Source organism: Terrapene carolina, unplaced genomic scaffold (assembly GCF_002925995.2).
Source record: "Terrapene carolina triunguis isolate 2854851 unplaced genomic scaffold, T_m_triunguis-2.0 Scaffold58, whole genome shotgun sequence".
In the NCBI taxonomy this organism is placed as follows: Eukaryota; Metazoa; Chordata; order Testudines; family Emydidae; genus Terrapene; species Terrapene triunguis.
Window position 1 is genome coordinate 36,103,262 of NW_020664409.1, and position 15,660 is coordinate 36,118,921.

A 15,660-nucleotide genomic window follows, 5' to 3' on the forward strand; every position below is an offset into this window, starting at 1 on the left:
ATAGTTTAGTTATATATTATAGACTTATAGAAAGAGACCCTCTAAAAACGTTTAAATGTATTACTGGCACGCGAAACCTTAAATCAGAGTGAATAAATGAAGACTCAGCACACCACTTCTGAAAGGTTGCCGACCCCTGGTCTAGATGTGTGTGTTCCACATATAAACCTTACATGAGAAGAACTCCATTCTTTACACAAAAGTAGTGTGAGTATTCAACACCTGCTGGCAGAAGCTAGAAATATATGGCTAGGGCCAAATCCTTTTTCCAGGGCAGAGCCCAAGTATATGGCATTTGCACTGGAGAGATCAGCAGGAACAGGAAGACGACTATTCATGTAGCATTAATGTTGCTTTTGTTGAATGGAATTTCCAATAGAAAGCTAAGTTCTGTTTTTTAGTAGCAATATTAGTTTAAGTTGAGCTCATCAGGGACAGGAGCTGTCAACTGAAAGTGCTCCTGTAATGCACAAAGCTCATATCTCCTTTTCAATATTTCAAGAGCTTTCTATATTAAGATCTGAGATGGTTAGAGCAATGCTATGAAACTGAACTAGAATTTTCATTGCCTGGGCATTTTAAGATTCTTCATTAGGATTACCAAAACTATTCAAACACAAAGGGGGGGAAAATAGATTACCAACATGAAGTAGTTATAGTGCAATAATGACAACTACTGTCATAAAAAAAGCCACTGCCACCTCTTTCATGGAAACAATTATGCTATCAAGCCCTTATTTGTATCAAACTATAAATGTTACAAATACGAACAATTTAAAGTCTGGTACCCTTTTCTTAGCGTCATATGGTATTTATAACACTACTTTGCTCATTAAAATAAAAATAGAGGAATGAATTTGGCTTCACATAAAGCAGCATACCTACCAAATACAATCACAGAATAAGAACCACCACATAGAACCATCTCCCTCATTCACAAATGGAGTTTTGACAAGTAGGTATTGGGTAAAGGAAAATTAAACTAGATCTATGACAAGATAAACAGATCTTTCACCACTCACTCCATTATGTTGTATTTTCACTCATGCAAGTATAGCAGGCTTGTGAGTAGAGAAGTAGGTTTGCATTAAGACTTTTCATTCCTATCCAAGCCTTAACAATGGATCCAGTGTGTGTGTGGCTCATTGTTAAGGAACTGGAAGCGACTCACAACACCAACACAATCTTCCTCATTTTGAAATACAAATGGCTGATGAAGACAAAGCTGAACTGAAGAGTGTCATCAGAGGTTAGGAGAACAAGTCTATCTATGGTAACTTGGTTATGAAGCACCCTCCAGAGATCAATATGAAAAAACAAACATGCAGTACGTTTCCACCGAAATATTGGAATTGCACTCAACAGTATAAACAAACAGGGCACTATTATGGTAAGTCCAATGAAGGTGGGGGGGGGGGGAAAAAGAGATCTAAACTAGAAATACACATAAAAGGAATTCCCTGGAATAATAAAGGTGCTGTTAATACCTTGGATTTAACCAATTCCAGATAGAGGGAAGAACCATCTGCATAGGGCCCTGCACATTAGTAACAATAAGTGCAATAAAAGGGACACAGATTTTTTTAAAACTGTCCATGAAAACAACTGCTTATCTAAATCAAAAAAGAGACCTGTCCAAACACATGTGGAAGAAGGCAGAACAGCTGAAAAAAGACTATCAATTAATCTGTACAATACACAAACAAACCCAAGATTCTCTTTTGTGTTGACTCCTAGCTGCAGAGGAAAATGATTCTTTGACATACCAGATTCCATTAAGGTGGGCAAACTATGGCCCACGGGCTGGGTCCAGCCCATCAGGGCTTTGGATCCGGCCCCTGCGCTGCTCCAGGAAATGGCTGGCACCACATCCCTGCAGCCCTGGGGGGTGGGTGGGGTGCGAAGAGGGCTCTGTGCACTGCCCTCGCCTGCAGGCACTGCCCCCTGCAGCTCCCATTGGCTGGGAAGGGGGAACCGCAGCCAATGGGAGCTTCAGGGGAGGTACCCGCAGGCGAGGGCAGCGCACAGAGCCCTCTACTCTCCCCCTACCCCCACAGGGGTCGCAGGGACGTCCCGCTGCGTGCCACTGCCACCCCGGAGCCGCTCCAGGTAAGTGGCGCCGGGCCAGAGCCTGCACCCTGCACCTCAACCTCCTGCCGCACCCCAACCCCCTACCCTGAGCCCCCTCCTGCACCCCAACCCCCTACCCCAGCCCTACATTCACGGCCCTGCATGCAATTTCCCCACCCAGATGTGGCCCTCGGGTCAAAAAGTTTGTCCACCCCTGCACTAGGAGGTTAGCAAAATGAAAGACAACCCGTCTAGTAAAGGCAGAAGCCTTAGAGGTGTATTTGGTTCAGTGCATTAAGCTGCAGGCCTGAAGAGAAATTTGGGGCCTTGGCCCATCATGTTTGCTGGGGTCTCTGCCCTGCTCATTTCTTTATTTATACCAATGTTGAAGACACTTTGGGGGCCCCAGTACAATTGTCCCCCTTTCCCCTGCCTCCCATTAGTTCTGGCTTCAGTGATGCTCTCAAAATAGTTTATGCAATAAGGATGTGAAGTACAGCAATACATACCCCTTCCTGCTTTGTGAAGAGCTTAAGGCAGTTACCCAGAGCCTCACACGTTTCTTTTGATACTTCAGAGACCACTTCAATTTTCTGAAGAAATGAAGGAGGCATTCCTGAAAGTCAAGAAAGCTACCAAAGGTTAGCTGTTTTAGGAGACATCGTAATGACTGATTTTGCACAATTGTTTACTCCCAAATTGTCAACTAAAAATCCTAACTGAATTTTATGTGCTACATCAATACCAGAACAGTAGAAAATACTCTGTCTACAATACAGTGCACAAGTTAATATTGGGGAAGAAACTTTCCCCTTGTCCTGAGCTTAGGAAAGGTTGCAAAAGGTAATTTATTCATGGAGTTGGATACAGTTCCACCACACAGCATGGCTAGGGACACAAGATGGGAGAACTCTGGCCTTCCTGACAAGATTACCCAGCCCTAACCTGGATCCCTCCTTTTTACCCCTTCCCTTGGAGTAAAGTGTGAAGACCTCTCCTGTAAAAGTATTGCATGATCCATAGTCGAAGGATGGTGTGCAGTTACTGCCATCATGTCACACCAGGAAGCTGAAGAAAAACCAAGAAGCCACAAAAGTTGGACAACTGAGTTACCAAAAACAGAAATCAGAAGAGAGACTGGTAGTAAATATCCAGGGGAAGGGGAAAATCTTTGAATGAAAGCTAAGACAATACCTGATGGAGTAAATGGTACAAACAGCACAAAAATATCCCCACTTCACACCCTGAATATAACCATCTCAAATGGATATGTAACAGGGGGTGGAATCATTAGCACTCAGGTCATTTTGTAACTATAACTGTCAGCCTGTTATGCAGGATATAACTCAAGACTCAAGTTTCCCTTTGTCCTTGCTGTAATCCCCTTATTCCTGCATATTAAAAATGGAATTACTCATTCCAAATTAGAAGAAATAGGTTTATTTCATCCTAAAAAATAATAGGGTTGATTTAAAAACCACCACCAGCAGCAACTATGTTGTACTTTTGGGCAACAGCAAATTAAACACCCATCCATGCATCTGCTGGCAAAAACTGATATACCCTTCACGTACCAAGTTGAAAGAAGAGCATGTTCAAGGCTATATAGTGGTTTGTGCAGGGCCAGCTCTAGGATTTTTGCCGCCCAAAGCAAAAACAATTTTGCCCCCCCCCTCCCCGTTTTTTAAATTACCCCACCCCCGGTCCCGCCTCAACTCTGCCCCTTCCCCAAATCCCCAGCCTCTCAAGCCTAGGAGGGAGGGAAGGGGAGAAGCGGCGCCCGCGCCGCGGCCACTCAGAGTCTCCCCCTCCCTCCCAGGTTTGAGAGCCTGGGAGGGAGGGAGGGGGAGCAGCGGCGCGCGAATCAGCTGTTTTGCGTGCCGCGGTCGCTCGGGATCTCCCCCTCCCTCCCAGGTTTGAGAGCCTGGGAGGGAGGGGGAGACTCGGCGCAGGCACCGCTTCTCCCCCTCCCTCCCAGGCTCTCAAGCCTGGGAGGGAGGGCGAGTAGCAGCGCGCGAGCAGCAGCGGAGGTGAGCTAGGGCGGCCGGGGAACATTTTTAGGGGCCGCATTCTGGCGCTGGCCATGCCGCCCCTAAAAATGTGCCGCCCCAAGCACCAGCTTGTTTTGCTGGTGCCTAGAGCCGGCCCTGGGTTTGTGGCAAGCCTGGATTCTGTGTCTGTCACACAAACCATCTACAAGCATTATATTCATTGCACTACTGCTACAAAAGGAGGAAAGAAAGTAGAGGTAAGTTTGAACTAGGTGTCTGAGTTTGCAGCATTTCAAAGAGGTCAGATGGCCTTGATAGTGACTACACAGATTACAAGTACAAGTATCAGTCTCACTAAAAATGTAAGTACTGTCCTGGTGCAAATACAAGAGTCTGAAAATTCAGTGGTGCCAGTTGTATGACACCCTCCAGTGTCTTTTACAAGCCACACAAGAGCACTTTTACTCAACATGCTAGAAACTACCCTAGATATTACGTGAATGTTTGTACTTTGATACATTGCAAGAAAGTTTTTGGCTTTATTAGACCTATATATATATTTTGTGTAATACAAGGGCTTCCACCTCTGGAGCCCCTAATTAAAACTCAGGGTGGACTTAACAGTTCTACCTGTGACCATCAAGTTGGATGGGCACCTTCCAAAATGAACGATACAGGCAATATTCTACTTTTCACCTCTCCTACATTCAGTTGCTTTTTTTCCTTATTTGATATGAATGACATGCACCCAAGCTCTTCCTCCAATATTGTTTTGAATGTTTGGCAAAAAAGTTTTAGAACATGGTCCAACTATCACCAATCTTAGGCTCATTTTAGGCTTTTCCAGTAGTTAGGTCCACAATAGAGGGCCATCTTGCAAAAGTCCCATCTTCAGTTCACAAGAGTTTCACCTTGGGAAAGGCTAGCTATACTGCCCCCACAGGAGCATGGTTGTCTGACGCAGTCAGACCACAAGTCACTGAAGTCCTTCAAATCAAGACAACACCAATTCAGAGCAATGGTATGTGATCTGAGAACAGGTGCAAGCCACACTGTACTGGTGCAATGCTTCCTGTGGTGAACCACTGGGATTGTGCCCTAGATTGAATATGTGCTGTCTCTATATTTCAGTCCTAGATAAATCAAGTTACAAACAGAAATTGGTAGGTGACAAGCCGGGAGCGGTGCAGGGCTAAAGCTGGTGTCCCCCCCAAACCCCAAAGCAGCATGGGGCTGAAGCTGGCAAACCTTCCCCCCCAAGTCAGAAGCTGGGAGCCACACTGGGAGCCCCCCTTTGCCTGTACACAGCCCCTAGCTACCTCCTGCCTGCACCCTGAGCTGTTTTCAAAATTTTTGAACCAAGTCCCCCCCTTGAGTTATATTTTTTGGTTGCATCCCACCACAGCCCAGACAGACTGGGTGGCCTCCTGCGTGAGTCAGGGGGTGGGGTGGCGCTCCCTCCCTGGACCCCACTATGCGGAGTTGGTTCAAGCCCCACCAGCTCTTCTCCTCTCCCCCCCATAGAAGTAAAACTATGCCTATGCCCAATGGTGCCCCCAGCCTGAATCCTCAAGTTCCCCCCCACCACCACCCCTGCTGGGCCCTGGGGTCTTTATAGCATGTTGAGGGGGGCCTCAGCAAGAGAAAGGTTGAGAACCCCTCGACTAGATGACCTCTCGAGGTCCCTTTCAGTCCTACAATTCTATGATTAACAACTAGCACTCTAATTTGAGCTTAGTAAATTTTAACCACTGTTAAAAGTAGTAAGGACACAAATATACACAAAGGCCAGATCTGTTTATTAAAGATTTTTGTTTTTAAAGCCCCCACTTTTCAGATTATAATATAATTTGAATTCTCAAAATTACCAGTTTTAGAAGTTAAAAATCCATTGATTTCAATTTCATATTATGCATATATGTATATACAAGGCACTAGCCCGAAACAAGTGCAAGTCAGTATCTCTTAAGAAGTTTGATGCCTGTACATAATAGCTAATAAACTGGAACTCTGCTGTTGTATGCAAGTGTCCAATGGAAACAGTGTGTGATATACAAAAATTTGTAAGCTCTCCAACCCACTGTGTCCCCTTTTTGGCACCTTTATACAAGGACACTGGAATATATGCCATCTCACTGACCCATTAGTTTCTTTATTACATTTAATGCATCCCTATTCCACAAGTTCAGTGCACCACAGCTTTTTTTACTACAATGAGCAAATACATCATACAAATCAAGGGAGGAGAGAAGCTAGAAGCAGCAGCTGATCTCTTGGCAGTAGGGAGAGTAGCAAGAGGGCTTTTGGTACCTTTAAGGGGACAATAAAAGCTACTGCTCTTGTGTTATTTATGTGGTTCTACAAGTGATTCCAAATCAGGACGAGCTCACCTATACACTCAATTATCCTGAAAATACTATTTATGATAAGTTTCACCATAGTTTAATCCTCTAGGAAGTTGTATTAACCGCCTCAATTGATGTAATGCATCAGCAGAACCACTAGCTATTGTAAGTAATAAGTTGACATTTATTTGAAAACTGAAGTATTCAGTCTCAATTTCTAATTCAAAAGCAGTGGTCCTATACTCACAGGCATCTTATTTTTCCATTTTGGTGAAGTTTTATTTGACAAAAGGTAAAAAAAATCAGGAAGTCCATCCAAGTGGCTTATCCAACACAGAGCACATCATGAAACTGCAGAAAGAATTGCAATTGCTAACAGTGTTACCTTTAGTGGTGTTGCACGATTTCATCATTGTGAGGAAGTTGGAAATCTCTTTATCTAGCCTTTGTTGACATGTTTGTGCCTTCTGCAAACAAAGATCAAAAGCTATTTAAAACATGTACTTCTAAATGGAAAAAGTTCACATTCTATTAAACATACTAAAGTTTGCTTATATACAAGTTAGAGATACCTAACAATTTGAAATTTTTCATTTTTCTGATAAGAAAAATGTGATTTTATACGGTAAATCAATAGATGACTGGTGCCTCCCCATATTGGGGGGCACCAGCTAAATGGGAGGACAACCTCCCCATGTATCTCTGCCCTGCCCCCATGCTCTTCCCCCCCCCAACCCCACATTACTTGCAAGGGGGAGGGGCTCTGTCCTCCCGCTGCACTGGCTCCCCCCAGCACATTCAGCTGCTCTCCCTGGCAGCCAGGCCCAGGTGGGGAGCGGGACGGAGCTGCTCCCGGTCACTGCTCCTTGCAGCATTGCCAACTGCCTGGGAGGGAGCCCTACTGGGGAGGGGTGGCAGTGGCAGCCCACTCCCTGCCCAGGCTCAGCTTCTGGGGATGGGGGCCGAGCATGCCAGGGAGAAGGGGGCGCCTCTGGCTCGCTTGGCTGATGTCCGTGGAAGCTGAGCCTAGGTAGGGGGCAGCCTGCCACCACCATAGCCAGACCCTCTCCCAGGCACCAGTAGGCTGCACCGGGCAGCGTCCCAGCATGGCTGGAGGGGTTCTGGCCCCACCCCTTCTGTTCCCCACCCAGGTGGCTACTGGTGGGGGGGGCCACTGGACCCTCCATGCCCCCCCCCCAACGAGTCGCTCAATCTGGAGTGTCCTCGGAAGTGTGTAAAAAAGCTTCATGTATTTCTCTCTCTCAAGAAGCATCACTGCACATTTAAATGGCTATATCCAAAACCACTTTAATTGCAGTAATTCCAATAAACTTTTTAGAAACAATCAAGTTTTGTTCAGAGACCAACAGTTACATAAGCTATTTTCCTCCCAATTTAGTCTTGCCACTTAGGGTATGTCTACCCTGTACTCTAAGCCCAGGCCTGTAGAACATGGACTCTGTTTCTGAGCCGGTGACTGAGCATCCACGCTGCAACAGAAGCCTGGGTTTGCAGTTGCTGGACCCAGTTCTCACAGCTGTGCTAACATGACCATATTGCACTACGTAGACATTTGGCATGGGTCTGCACCTTGACCTGTATCCACACTGCAAAATGACAGGGCTTGGACCTGAATCATAGTGGTACTCTGGCTCTAATCCACGCCCTACAACATGGGTCCTGAGTGCTGCTGACCTGAGTCAGACTGATTTATGTGGGGATGGAAAGGGGTTTTGGGCTCAAATCAGAGTCCAAGCCATGCCTTAGCATGCAGTGAAGACATACCCTTATCACAGGCAGCCTCCTTCAGCGCTTTAGCTGATTAGAGTGGACAAATGCTGGCAAGAGAAGAGTTAAACCCAGAGCTTCATTTTTGGATATCCAAACACACAGGAAGGGGCAGGCACTGCCTCTCAGGATCAGGTCCTTCGGCTCCATTGTAGTTTGGAGGCATCTACTACTTATACAAAACATCCCCATTCCAGTGAAGTCCCAAATAAACTTTACTTATGAATAGTGATTACAGTATGCATTGCTGTATTTGCAGAGTAACTAGGACACTTGGCATCACTTCAGATTTGATTTAACATGTTAAAGAAAAGAAATAGCCTCTGTAAACTCCCTTTGTAGAGGGAATATAAAGACCACTCATGAAATTTATAGCTAAACAAAGCGTTCTACTGCCAGAGATGCATCAGTCTCTGGGAGTACAAGTCTGTCAAGTTGACACAGCTAAGAACTCTCAGATTTCACAGCATAAATTTAAGCACTAATGAAGTAAGTTTAGTTTAACTAGAGCAGAATTATTCATTAATCATGTAAGTGACATATGATGCTGTTTCTCCAGTAAAGAGAACAGTGCTCTAGTGCTGTTGCATTCTACAAGTTATTTGGCATGAACTGGTCATAAGACTACATAATATGACATTCAGGCTGTAATAAGTCACTTCAAAGCTAAAAAGCATCACATTGTTCTAGACAACATTTCATGTATTACCCTTTGTGACAAGAGGTTGTCGGGGGAGGAGGGAGAGCAGGGGTGAGAAGAGGCACATCAGTCAAATATACTCTTTAAAAGAAAGCCACTGTTTGGGCCTACATGTCTAGGAGGGAAAGGCTACTCTAGAACTCTAACCCAGCACTTCTACTCCTTTTTTAAGAAAAGAAAAATACCCACCTAAAAAAACCCCTAAACCCATATTTGCTCAAAGTAAAGAGGGATCAACTTAAAGTAAAGAATCTGTTTGTAGCCTGGAACAGAGAGGGTCCACATGAGCATTTACAAAAGGTGTTAGTTACCAATTCACTCAAGTTACTTTAACTAGGAGACGTATACACTACTGGCATGGTGGCTCTAAATGTGGTGTGTTCAAACAGGGTTAAAAAGGTTAGTAATCTGGTCAACTAACAGTGTGTCAACTCTAACAGAGGGCTAGGCTGGCACAGTGTTGTCTTCATGTAACTTATTTTTGCAGCATGACTAGGACATTAACTGGTTTGGGCTGGTCATCTTCCTTCCAACTCTGTGGGGCAAGACACTGCACCACATGCTGCTGGCTCTGTTTTATGTGGGAATCCTCCAGTACAGTGGCCTCTGACATTTTAGCTACCCTGCTCAAAGAAGATTTAGACAATGATAGAATTCCAGCAGACTTTCTAGACTAGCATTCTCATTGGTGGCAGCAAGACAGCGTGGAGGTTTGAAATAAAGTGCTGGGGGTAGCCAAGGAACAATGGTGACCCTGTCTCATTAGAAAAATGAAGTTGTAGTGGAGCAAGCTGTGAGGAGATTAGTTTCAGGGGGTTTCTTCCACTCAGATGTCAAATCCAAGGTCTGGTCTATACTACCCGCCTGAATCGGCGGGTAGAAATCGACCTCTCGGGGATTGATTTATCGCGTCCCGTTGGGACGCGACAATCGATCCCCGAATCGGCGCTCTAACTCCACCAGCGGAGGTGGTAGTAAGCGCCGCCGACAAAAAGCCGCAGAAGTCGATTTTGCCGCCGTCCTCACAACGGGGTAAGTCGGCTGTGATACATCGAATTCAGCTACGCTATTCACGTAGCTGAATTTGCGTATCTTAAATTGACTCCCCCCTGTAGTGTAGATGTACCCCAAGACTGAAAACTACATGGTAAAAAGCCCTGGGACTTGTTTAAAGACTCTTCAGAGCCCTTGCTGAAAAGTCTTCAAGGAATGAGGAGTTTCAACTATGATTATGTACAACTTTATAAAATTAAATATCAGCATGTATATAGTTGTCCTCTCCACCCCCTTTCATCCTCTGCATGTTGCTTCTCTTCAAATTATTCTTTTATAAGGTACCTTGAGAGGAGGGACTATTTTCTTCCTTCGTGGACATTACCAGAACACAAATAAGGTTGTGTTTTACCAAAAAGCATGTGCATTTCATGTAGTTTTTCTACAGAATTAGGAGTGTATCAATATTAAGGATAGTTAAAAATTTTCCATCAAAAGACTGTTTTAACAGCAAACTGGGTTTTTGACTAGTTATTTGGGGGGGGGGGGGGCAGGAAGTTTCTGCTTCCCCACAGAAGCATTTAGACCTTTGTCAAAAATAAACTAAGATTTGGGATTGCATCCACAGTGCCTCTTGGGTAGGGTGGATAAAAATCAATGATTTAAAATAAATTAAAAAAAAAAATAGGATTTTTTGATAAAATGTTTTGAGGAAAAAACCTATCTAAAGATAGTTTTAATTAAGATATCTTTGAGCTATAATGTATCTCATCATGGAATAGGGATTATAAATTCTAATTTTATAGTACGAGACAATATATTCATGTCATGTTTAAGAAAAGTTTTGTAAATGAATTCCAATAGTTCATGGATTAGGGACCCAATCTTATGGGATTCCAGGGGCTTCTGTATAGATTATTTAGGTTAATCTTTCTGTTTACCCAATGGGACTCAGTGCTCAGTCTAGAAGATATCAGATGCTTAGTTTTGCAGTTTTCAAACTGTGGATTTGTGTCTCCAGAGATAACATGCTTGTTAACAGCAAAAATGTTTTAAAATAAATATATAGAGGTGAGAAATAACAGCTCTCAACCCTATTGTCCCTCTGCAAATTTGTGTACACAGTCAATCCCTTACCTCTCTCTAAAAGTGCAAAGTTTCAAAAAGTTCAATGAATAGAAGATTGTTGGAGGCAGAATAGATCTGGACAAGGAGAAGAAGTGTGGAGACAAATATGAGACAGGGACAGGCAGTAGAAACAAAAGTGAAACTTTTTGAGCAGCATATTCCAGAAGTCTTGAGGTCTTTCTGAGTGTAGCCTTTATTGATTTGAGATCTACCATACCATTCTCTCACTAGAAGGGAAAACCTATAATGGCAGCAGGCCCTAAAAGAGACCCAATTTGGGAATAAGAACCATTCAAGAAATGTTTGCTGATGTTTTAAAGAAAGTCACACCAGTGAACTGGTGGAAATCACTTAAGTACTTGGATTCAGAGACTGTTGAAGTGATAATCTCACTTTTAACAGCAGTAGCTTCTTCTGCCGGTGTAGAAAGAATATTTTCTTCCTTTGGACTAATTCATTCCAAATTGAGAAATCGTTTGGGACCTGAAAAAGTAGGAAAGCTTGTTTTTCTTTTCCAGATTATGAACAAACAGTATTTGAAGTTTCTCATGTTGACCTGGCTGACATAGTTGATTTAATTTTGGGGTTTTTTTTTGAAAAAAATATTTCATTTAACTATTTTAGTTGAAAACAATTTTAACAAAAAACAAACCTGATTTTAAAAAGCTTGAATGTTTAACTAAATTCAAAAATTCATATGCTTGTTTTGTTAAAATATTATATGTTTGCTGTTGAAGAAAAAAATCCAGAATATATAACGTTGTTTTAGTTAAAAAAAACAATTTAAATGTCTGTCTGGTGATGTTCTCCTTTTAATACAGCATGGCAAGAAAATCCTCCAAGTATTAATTAACCTGTTGAACTGGAGATTGTTCACCTCCCAATGACTTCATAAATATCGGTTTCAATTACCTTCGGTAAATGAAATAACCAAACAATCATTTAGTTTTACAGCTATATCAAAAAATGATCTGAAAAGTTTCAAAATAAATCATTTAAAAAATGAAACCTACATCTATCTGAGTTGTGAAAAATATGTATTAAGGTTATAACAACCAACAAGAATGCACTTTATTTAATCAATTAATCTACATAAGAGTCTTCCTGACTAGTGATTTAAATCATGATTTAAATCAAATCCACCCTGCTCTGGGGAGCTATAGTTGAGGTGTCATGCATCCCATCTTCCTCTCTGGGCCAGTCTGGCTGAGGGGCCTATCTCCCATGATGCACCACAGCAACTCAACAAAAAGCAAACACTGTGGTACATCAAAGGACATGTAATTTGGTTAGGGAGTGCAGCCCACAGTGAAGAACAGGGCATGAGCCACCATTTCCAAATTGAAAAGTCCCCCCCCAATCAGCTCTAGTCAGTATTTAAACTATTGCAGTAAATTGCAGGAATAGAATTTAGAATTCCAGATATACATGGTCAAGTTATCCTGAAAGAAAGGTTTGCTTTGCATTAGTGTAGCCTTCAGAGTTTCCTGTCTAGTAACCTTGAACTTTTCTGTACCCTACTACTTTCCTTTAATACACTAGACAAACTTCTGCCTTCAGAAAACTTGATGGTAGAGCAGGGCGGGCAAACTTTTTGGCCCGAGGGCCACATCGGGTTTTGTAAATTGTATGGAGGGCCGGTTAGGGGAGGGGGTCGAGGGCCGGTTAGGGGAGGGGGTCGAGGGCCGGTTAGGGGAGGGGGTCGAGGGCCAGCCCCCACCTCTTATCTTCCCCCCACCCCCGGGATTCCTTCCCCATCCAACCCCACCTGTTCCCTGACTGCCCCTCTGGGACCCCTGCCCCAGCCACACACACACACCCACTCCCTGACCGCCCCCAGACCCCTGCCGCCCCATCCAACCCCCCCCCCCGACTGCCCCCCACCCAAGGACTCCTGCCCCCATGCAACCCCCTGTTCCTCCCACGACCACCCCGACCCCTATCCACACTCCTGCCCCTGACCACCCCCTGAACTCCCCTGCCCTCTATCCAACCCACCCTACTCCCTGCCCCCTTACCGCGCTGTCTGGAGCAGTGCTACAGTCACGCCGCCCGGCTAGAGCCGGGCCACTCCGCTGCCACCAACAAGCAGCACAGAGCACCGGATCAGGCTGGGCTCTGCAGCTGCACTGCCCCAGGAGCTCACAGCCCCCGCCACCCAGAGCATTGTGCTGGAGCGAGCAAGCAAGCTGAGGCTGCGGGAGAGGGAGGACAGCAGGGGAGGGGCCGGGGGCGAGCCTCCCGGGCCAGGAGCTCGGGGGCTGGGCAGGACGGTCCCGCAGGCTGTAATTTGCCCACCTCTGTGGCAGAGCCAGCACCACAGCAAGAACTCAGTTTCACAGTAAACTGAAGACCCTCTCGTAAGCAACTTTGAAGTTATGTGAAGTGCCTTGCATTAAGTCAATTCAGATGAGGGCCCTATACATTAACTCTTGTTTCTAAGCAGTATATAAATCAAAACCATACTATATCAGAACAGTATATTGCTGAGGGTTACATACTATAAAGTCTGGAATACCTTAGTGAAGACTTAAGTCTCAGAGGACACTTGGTCAAGTACTTCAAGCTCCCTCTTCTGGCCAAAAGTGCTCAAAACAGTTTAACTTGTAACGGTTCATTTTTGTGTACGTTCTTAAATTACTAAAGATAAGTAGTAGTAGTAGCAGCATACATTCACAGTATTGAGCATGAATGAGATATCACAGACTTATTTCTAAACGCCATCAGTGTTTGTGTCCACTGAGAACATCCAAGTAAATATTACCCAAACTAGAAATGGTAAAGCTGCTCTAATATATCTCTAGTATTCTATAGTTAAAGAATAGCAAGCACCAATTTATAGTTTGCCGGATGTAAAAGCCATGTATTCCCATACATACTTTCAACGTTTCTTGCAATTCTGCAACAGATACTGTATCATCATCTTCCTCGTCACTCAGCTGTTCTTGGGTACAGTAGTGAGTGCTGTACGCAGAGTGGTCTTCTATGGCCTCCAGCCAGTTCTGAAAATAAAGCAGCCACCGCAAGAATTCAGCACACTCATTTTAAAGAGCACACCTCTACTTCAGCAGCAGCTGAACACTGGCACATGTAAGAGCCAACTGGTGCCTCAGAAGAAAGCAACAGCTCAGTTATTTTTTTTTTCCTTAAAGACTCCTTGACATTGTTAGAAAATGCCTAGTGTTTTTAGACAGTTATTCCATTTTCAAAAAGTGTATCATACACAAAGGATAATGGCTTGGTTATTAAGTTGCTGGACAGGTGTTATTTATTCCTTCTTATGACACAAGAACTAGGGGTCACCAAATGAAATTAACAGGCAGCAGGTTTAAAAACAAACAAAAGGAAGCATTTCTTCACACAACACGGTCAGTCTGTGGAACTCTTTACCAGAGGATGTTGTGAAGGCCAAGACTATAACAAAAAAACAACCAACCAACCCACCCACCCACCCCAACCCCCAAAACACACAAACACACACACGATAAATTCATGGAGGATAGGTCCATCAATGGCTTTTAAACAAGATGGGCAGGGATGGTGTCCCTAGCCTCTGTTTGCCAGAGGCTGGGAGTGGGCAGCAGGGGATGGATCACTTGGGGATTGTCAGTTCTGTTCATTCCCTCTGGGGCACCTGACATTGGCTGCAGCCAGAAGGCAGGATGCTGGGCTAGATTTGGTCTGACCCAGCATGGCTGTTCTTACGTTCTTATGACAGGGACTCTTGATCTGGGTTAGCTTCCTTGTTTTGCTAGACTCCAAGTGACTTGCTGGAGGTCATACAAGAAGTCTGTGCCTCTGTTCCCAATCTCCAAAATGGAGATTATACTTCTCTCATCCTGTCTCTTGTCTATTTAGATGACAAGCTCTCTGGAGCAAGGACTGCTTTGCCATTTTGTTTGTACAATGCCTGGCACAATAGGGCTGCTTAAGTCCAAGTTGGGCTTTTAGGCACTATTGCCAGATAAAAGGTGTTTTTGTCCCCAGATTTCTTCACCTCCAGAAGCCTTTAATCATGCCTTATAGGTGAAAGATAAATAGTATGTTCAATACATTTATTACTGTAGCACCTAGGAGCCCTAGTCACGATAGTGCTCTTATTTCTCCCAGCTCCCAGTTTTGGGTAGGACATTATCCCTTGTTTAGGGCGCGTGGCCCTAACCACAGCTTTGAACCTATTTGCAAAAATACACTAATTAACTACCTTTCTTGGTTTGGGATGAGGGATGAGTAAGTTGCAACAGAAGTTTAGGAGCTCAAACAAACAAACAACCTCTCACTATTTAGGCAATGCCAAAAGGCTGAACAGGTTTTCCTATAACCAGCTGTTTCAGCGGTGGAACAGCAACAAACATACAACTATTCTGAATACCGTGTGTCCATGAGCCAGGTCTCTATGCTACTAGTGAATCCAAAAGTATAGTATTAATATACACAGCTCAAGGATTCAGAGTTAGCTCTATGCAACCAAAATTAGATTCTCTCTTCCATCTACACAAAAGTTACAAGATTAGAGACTTAATTAAATTGGTAGTTACCTCTCTAGCCTTAGGAGGAGAGTTTTTAGGCACTTTAAAACTGTGAACACTGTCATCGAAGCATTTGACAGAGAAAAGGCAGCTGTCTGTAGATTTTACCTTTGATT

General features: G+C 44.0%; 1 protein-coding gene across 3 annotated transcripts in view; it reads right to left on the reverse strand.

Moving 5' to 3' along the window:
- OSBPL1A (oxysterol binding protein like 1A) overlaps window positions 1-15,660 on the reverse strand; it is a 149,734-nt gene that overhangs the window by 82,745 nt on the left and 51,329 nt on the right. For all 3 annotated transcript variants that reach the window (XM_026661649.2, XM_029913586.1, XM_026661655.2), the window contains exons 12-15: window positions 15,554-15,652; window positions 13,895-14,017; window positions 6,792-6,873; window positions 2,580-2,686 (exon numbers count right to left, since the gene is read on the reverse strand). In XM_026661649.2, the coding sequence (XP_026517434.1) occupies window positions 2,580-2,686; window positions 6,792-6,873; window positions 13,895-14,017; window positions 15,554-15,652 (411 nt within the window). The remainder of the gene's footprint in view (window positions 1-2,579; window positions 2,687-6,791; window positions 6,874-13,894; window positions 14,018-15,553; window positions 15,653-15,660) is intronic.